The sequence below is a fragment of the Alligator mississippiensis genome, chromosome 12, assembly GCF_030867095.1.
Source record: "Alligator mississippiensis isolate rAllMis1 chromosome 12, rAllMis1, whole genome shotgun sequence".
Taxonomy (NCBI): domain Eukaryota; kingdom Metazoa; phylum Chordata; order Crocodylia; family Alligatoridae; genus Alligator; species Alligator mississippiensis.
The window spans coordinates 4846800-4853653 of record NC_081835.1 but is presented as its reverse complement, the minus strand read 5'-3'; the positions used below and the strand labels follow the sequence as shown (position 1 = coordinate 4853653).

Here is a 6854-nt window from a genome sequence, read left to right as displayed (position 1 = left end):
CATCTACTTTTGTGTAGATTGAGAGCTCGTTGGACATCTTTTTTGTTCAGTTTGAGCTGCACCTGCCACAATTAGGTCCTGACCTAGCATAATAATAGTAATAGTAATGGTAGTAGTAGAAGTAGGTGCTATCAGAAGCAAATAAAACCAGTGATAACAGAAGGGATTTATTTAGGGTGCGGTTCAGAAATGAAGCTTCCAGTTGGATCTCTTGTTATCTGTTCCTGAAATGAAGAATAATTATGTTGTCTTTCTTAATAGATAGTCATACGCCTCTCAGGAACTGGGGGAGAGCTTTGAATGCAGAAGTGGGAGTTTAGCAGAAAAAATACTTCCCAACACCCCGATTAGTTTTTTGGCCCACAGTTTTAAAAGGGTTTGCACACACAGACATAACAATCCTCTTTTCCCCATTACTGCTTTTAAGGCTTAGCGTTAGCTGAGGAATAACGTAGTGTAAGAGTGATGTGGTAGTTGTGATGTCCAGAAATTATGCGAAGGGCAAAGATTTCTGAGAGTGATATCCTTTATTGGACCAATTACATAGTTGGGATAAAGTTAGACAAGATTTCTAATGCAAGACTCATCAGAGCACCCCCAAGTACACAGGGTTGGGGTGATTAGTCAATAAGATTTCCATCCCAGGTGATGTTTAATTTCCACTTGGCCTCTCTATAGCATAGGTGAAAGGCTGTGACCTGCATCTTGGCTGGGTTGGTGCAAAGCTGGTTCTTACTGTAAAGATCTGAGAGGTTGCTCAGTGCACATGTCAGTCCATTCCTGACAGCGGCAAAGTCCTTCTCTTGCAACGTGATGCGTAGATCATCAGCATATATGAAGCTCCTTATATTGCTCTGTATGGGTTGGTCATTGGTATACAGTGAAAAACAGCAGTGGGGAGGAGGTGAGAGCAACTCCCAAAGGTAGCAAACACAACTAGCAGAAGAAAAGAAGCTGATTCCTGGGAGATCAAGGCCTGTTTAAAAGGCCTTCCACACACCTTTCCTGCGCGGAAAGATTTCAGGAGTTAGGAATAAGCAAGTCACTTTCTTTTATCTAGTAGGACGTAAATTTAAAACCAACACAAGGCAGCTCTTTTTCACACAGCTTGTAATTAAAGTGTGGAAGCCATTGCCACCAAATGTGGTGGAAGCTGACAGTTTAGCTAGATCCAAAAAGGGACTGGACAAATTCTTGGAGGAAAGGGGCATCATCAGCAAGTTAGGGAGTTAGAGGTTCACTTTTGATTCCAGAAATGCATCCAGTGCAGTGGCCCAGGCCAGAAGGTAGGGGGCGCTAGAGCACACCTCCGTGCTTGGCTAGAGCAGACAGCTTGAGCCAAGGCTAGCCTGCCCACCCTGTGAGGGGGGTTTGCAGGGGAGGTGCAAAGCATCCTGGGACGCTAGGGGGACTTTGAGTTAACTTGAATCTGAAGGGGGTCTCGGACAGAAGTTCAAGAAACTGATTTAACCTAAATCAGTTCAGTCTGATAGTACATCCATCCAGGTTTATCCTAAATTGGTTTCGGGCATTTTGAAAGTGGTTCATGTGCACTGAACTTCTGTTGTGTTGCAGCTTTGAATGAGTTTCTGATCACTTACACCTGGTTTTGTGTCATTTTTGTCCCTAGCCCAGGTGATCTTTGCCAGAAGGGTGCTACGTCTGTGCATCCTGTTGAAACACCCGGTCATGTGGCGTGCTGGAGCTGGACCCACGAGGCCGTGCCTTCTGCTGTTTAATCCCCCTTTTAATAATCAGAGACCTGAAGAAGAATGCCTTGCATTCCAAAGCTGGTGTAACTCGATCCCAACCAACCACTTGATCCAAAACCTTGATCCCAAGTATACACTTGATCTGATAACTTGATCCCAACTACACACCTGATCTAATAACTTGACCCCATCTGTACATTTGATCTGATAACTTGATCCCAATGACACACGTGATCCAAAAACTTGATCTGAACTATACACCTGATCTAATAACTTGAGCCCAACACACTTGATTCAAAAAATTGATCCCAAGTGCACACTTGATCCGATAACTGGATCTCAGCTACACACGGCATAAAAAACTTGATCCCAAGTAGACAAGGTTCCTTGGGTGAATTTGATATCTTTTATTACTTGATCCCAAGTACACACTTGATCCCAGCGAATCCCAAAACTTGATCCCAGCTACATGGCTCATAAAAAAGTTGATCCCAAGTACACACTTGATCAAAAAACTTGATCCCAGCTACACAGCTGATCCCAAACTTGATCTGAACTACACACCTGATCTAATAACTTGATCCCAATGCACTTGATTAAAAAACTTGATCCCAACTACACACTTGATCTGATAACTTGATCTCAGCTACATACCTCATAAAAAACTTGATCCTGAGTACAAACTGGATCCCAGCTACACAGCTGATCCCCAAACTTGTTCTGAACTACACACCTGATCTAATAACTTGATCCCAAATACACACTCAAAAACTTGACCCATCTACACACCTGATCTGAAAACTTGATCCACAAACTTGCTTAAAACACTTGATCTCAACGGCGCACCTGACCTAATAACTTGATCCCAAGTCCACACTCGATTCAAAAACACACTTGATCTGAAAACCTGATCCCAACGGCGCATCTGATCCCGTAAACTGATCGCAGCGACAGACTCGATCCGGTAACTCGATCACCCAACCACACAGCGGCTTCCACGACTCGATCCCCACTGCAGAGCTGATGCAATCAAAGAGATCACCTTTAAAAAAAGGAAAGGAAAGGAAAGGAAAGACAGGACCCCCCCGAGCCGCGGGCATTCACACCTGGGGCGGGCGCGGGCGGGGCCGCCGGACATCAATGGAACGCGGTGTGTCCCCGGCGGGGGCCGCCGGCCAATGGCGCGGCGCGCGGGCCGGCTCTAGAACGGCCGGCAGCCAATGGGCGCGCGCGGGGAGGGGAGACAATGTTGCAATGCCTCATTGCAACGTGGGGTCCGGGCCGGGCCGGGTGCGCGCGGGGCCGAGGCGAGGCGAGGCGAGGCGAGGCCGGGACGCAGCCGGGCCAGGGCCATGCGGGCTCCGCTGCCCTGAGCCGCTGTCCGGGCCGGGGAGCGCGGATCCGCCGGGGCTGAGCCCCGCCACCATGCTGCTGCGGGCGGCGCGGCTGCGAGCCTAGAGCCGAGGCCGAGCCCGGTCCCAGCTGGAGAGACTCTCCTCCTCCTCCTCCTCCTCCTGCCGCCGCTGCCTCCTTCCCTCCCTGTCGGGCCCCTTCCCGCGGACCAGGATACAAAATGGCGCAGCCGGGAGGGGCAAGCTTGGGGGCCCTCCCGGCCCCGATCCTGATCCTGATGCTGAGCCCGATCCTGAGCCTGGGGGCGCCGCGCTGCGCCGCCAACTGCACGTGCAGCGGGGACCTGCTGGACTGCAGCAGCCGGGGGCTGGGCGCCGTGCCCCGGGGGCTGCCCGCCTGGCCCGCCTCGCTGTAAGTGCCCTTGCACGGATCCTGCCCTGCACCCGACTGGGGGGGGGGTTTGGCCCCTGTGCGGGGGCTGCAAGGGGTGCCCCAGACCCCCCTCCGGCTGTGCAGGGGTGGGTGTGCACAGCATGGAGCAAGGGGAGGGTGTTGGCATCCTGGAGCAAGTGGCAGGGAGTTCACAAATCCTCTCCTGGGGGTGAGGGATTTGGTACAAGGATCCTTGAAGTTTTTTTGGCGGGGGGGAGGTGGAGACCCTGCCGGGTTTGGTGTGTAATTCTCACTCCAGCGACGTCGGGGTGTATGTGATGCTTTGGGGAGAGGTGATGCCGGAGCAGGGTCCGGCACCCATTGTTTTCACCCCCCGTCCTGGCAGGAGTCGCACGCGCCCCCGCTGGAGTCGGGGGTTAGTTCTTGCCCCCCCGGTGCAAGTGGCTTCTCCCCGTCTGCCCCGCCGTCATTACTGGGTGCCCAAACTTTGGGAGATGTTTGCAGGGTTGGTGATGCCGAGAAAGGGCCCGCTGGCCGGCGGAGGATGCGTTCGTCTCGGTGGATCTCCTCCGCGATCCTTTCCCCCTCTGGCTTGCGAAGAAGACGGGGGGCGTCGCTCTCTCGTGGGGCTCCGGGGAGAGTCGTGCCCAAAGTGAGCGAGGCCGTTCCCCGCACGCAGCGCTCGCGGGGCGGTAAAGAGAGCGGCTGCACGGGTACGAAAATAATTTGGACGAAGAGGGCAAAGTCGAGCGGGGTTTGGGCAGGATAACATCGGTTATTCTGACTTTCCATTAACTCTACAAAGTGTGTTCACCCCTGTTCGCTTGGTGTGTTTAAAAAAAACAACCCAAAACAGCCTTTCTTTTTCCTTCCAGTTTAATGGCATTAGCTGCTGCCTTCTAAGAGCTGTTTGGACTTGGCTCTGATACTTTTTTTTGCTTCGCAGTGTGGAATTACGGCACTGATCTCATGTTTCCCCCCCTCATTCAAATTCAAAACTGAAGGGAGGATGGAGATAAAAGGTTGCTGTGCTGTTCTTAAAGTTTACCTGGACTGGGAAGAAGTGTCCTTTTTGTGTGTGTCTTGGTTTTTTTGGTATCTACGGGGCGAGAGTTGTGGCTTGTTTTTATTATGATTTTGTTTAATGCTCTAATCCTATAAAGGCCCAGCTTTCCAGCGTGGGTGCCTGCACCTCTCTTCCTAAATCCATATTTGGACATCTCAGCCGACGACCCGATTTTTCAAAACGGACTCGAACTGCCATAGATCGGCTCGGCTGTCCTGAAAAATGGGTGCCCAGGTTGAGGTGTCCAAATATGGATCGGAGGGCTTGAGTTTAGGCTCGGAGAAGTTTTATGAAACGATGAAATGATTTGGACGGGGAACGAGCTTGCGGCAGATTAGAAACACTTGGGTATCGGTGCTGCACGTTGCTTTATAAGAGGTCTGGAGTCGGTGTGGGGGGAGCGTGCGGGGTTTTCAAGCGAGGCTTGGGAATAAGGTAGATGAATGGGAAATCTGATTTTGGATTCTCTCCTTTTATGAACGTACCGAGCTGCCTGCTGCGATCATGTTATTGGAATGTGCCTTGCACTTACTGAACAAGAGCTAATAAGTGAAAGCTAATAAAGTTGCTGCAGTTTTGTTTTTTACTAAAAAGATACTGAAAATTAAAAAGAAAGCGGTACCGTGCGTGCAGCACAGCAGTACAGAGTCCTGTAACTTGCAGTGCAGCGGCCTGTTTGGTAACGTCAGAAGTGCCACCGTTGACTCGAACTTAATAAGATCTCTGAAATCCAAAATGAGACATGCAAAGCCCAGAAACTCGAGCGGGAGACGTGTGGTTAACTTTGTCAGATCCTGAATTCTGCTTGGCAGAGTGCACAAGAGCCTAAAGTGGATGTATATGCACATACGGTTATATAAATAAATAGCCTTAACCATTGCCTAGCCTTTTCCAAAAAGAAGAGGAAAAAGGGTGTTTTTTTTTATCTTTGGGTATTTGAAGAAATGTACAGGTGATTGAATCCATCGGACTCCTGGTCACGAAGCTGTACCATGCATCTACCAGGAAGGAAAACAGTCACTGGAGGATTATTGGAGACCATCCAACTTGTTATTAAGTAGAATTATTTTCTTATAGATCTGTCAGGTTCACTTGCCATTATTCATTCTTGGCTACAGTGGAAGGACCACGCGATTAGCAGGTGTCAGGCTGCGTTACTTCGGTGTAACCGGGGGTAGACTTTGGCCCGTTTCTGTTTGAAAGCACAGCTCATGCTCACCTGTTACTGTGGGTCCTCTTATCCTGGGGGGTTGTTCAGTCTGCTTCATGCTATTTTGGCAGTTCCTAATTTTCCAAGCATAATTTCAGAATCCCCCACGTTTCCTAATCGTGGGACAGTGCCACATCCTAAAAAAAAATTGCATTAATAGCACACTTGAATTGCATTTCCCCGTCCGTTTGTCAGGCTTGCAAATGGCGAGGGGTGCCCTGTTCATATGGAGCAGATTTTTACACGCTTTGAGTTCAGTTTCAATTTTCGTGGTGAAGCAATTGCACATGCACACTGACTTCTACAGAGTTGTGGCTGTTGCTCTCTTAACCACTTAGACAAAATATGGTTTGTCACTTCAGTATCGTCTTGGGTTAACGTGGAATTTTGCAAGGGTTTTCATATCTGGCCATCTCTAATACTTTGTCTCATTCACTATTCCTGTCTCATATCTAAAAAAAAAAAAAGGAAGCTTGGCAATTGCAAAGATTTTGTTCTGAAAGTTGCATGGTATGATACCAGTGTGGTATGATTTACATGCTTGTGAAAGCTGGATAGTAAGTAGTTCTCAGCCAGTTTTCATCTATATTTAATATTCTCCGTCAAAGAGTTCTGACGGCTGGAAACATTCGTTTTATCGTGATTCAAACCTCCTGCCATCTTCCTGTTAACACTTCTTTTTAAAGTTTTCAGCAAGAGAGTCTTCTTCTAAAGTGCCTAAGAGATTTAGGAGCGCAAGGCTGTCAGTGGGAATCACACTCTTAAATCCAGCTGAGTGCCTTTGAAAAGCTCTCCCCAACAATTCACTGTATAATTAGAGCCATTAGCCTAAACAATACTTGGAGTTCATTCGCGGCATGTTTTAAGATTAGATTTATAACGGTTTAAACAAATAATATGGCCCTGTAGATTCGTTATAGATCTGAAATTGCTTTTCTCAAGTTGTACTTTTCCCACCCCCCCCCAATACCGATGGTCCTGTTGACGTAGTGTCACTTAAAGCTCATATTATTGCTACGGCACCTGTAGGTTTAAGAAGTTTTGTTCAAAATGAAGACCTAGTTTGGAAAAGGGCGATACTCTGTGGTCACTTGTAGCTCGTATGCTAAGGTATGGGGAA

At 48.7% G+C, this 6854-nt stretch overlaps 1 protein-coding gene and 1 long non-coding RNA gene across 2 annotated transcripts in view; one reads left to right on the top strand and one right to left on the bottom strand.

Moving 5' to 3' along the window:
- Positions 1-508: 508 nt before the first annotated feature.
- On the bottom strand, positions 509-2977 carry LOC132244513 (uncharacterized). Its single transcript, XR_009456035.1, has 2 exons — positions 1602-2977; positions 509-1005 (listed from the first exon to the last, which is right to left on the bottom strand). It is a non-coding gene; the product is annotated as an uncharacterized LOC132244513 (long non-coding RNA).
- A 65-nt stretch (positions 2978-3042) lies between these two features.
- The window catches only part of LRIG1 (leucine rich repeats and immunoglobulin like domains 1), a 106293-nt gene continuing 102481 nt past the window's right edge, over positions 3043-6854 (top strand). Inside the window, exon 1 of the mRNA XM_014605039.3 lies at positions 3043-3476. Within this exon, the coding sequence (XP_014460525.1) occupies positions 3286-3476 (191 nt within the window). The 5' untranslated portion in view covers positions 3043-3285. The remainder of the gene's footprint in view (positions 3477-6854) is intronic.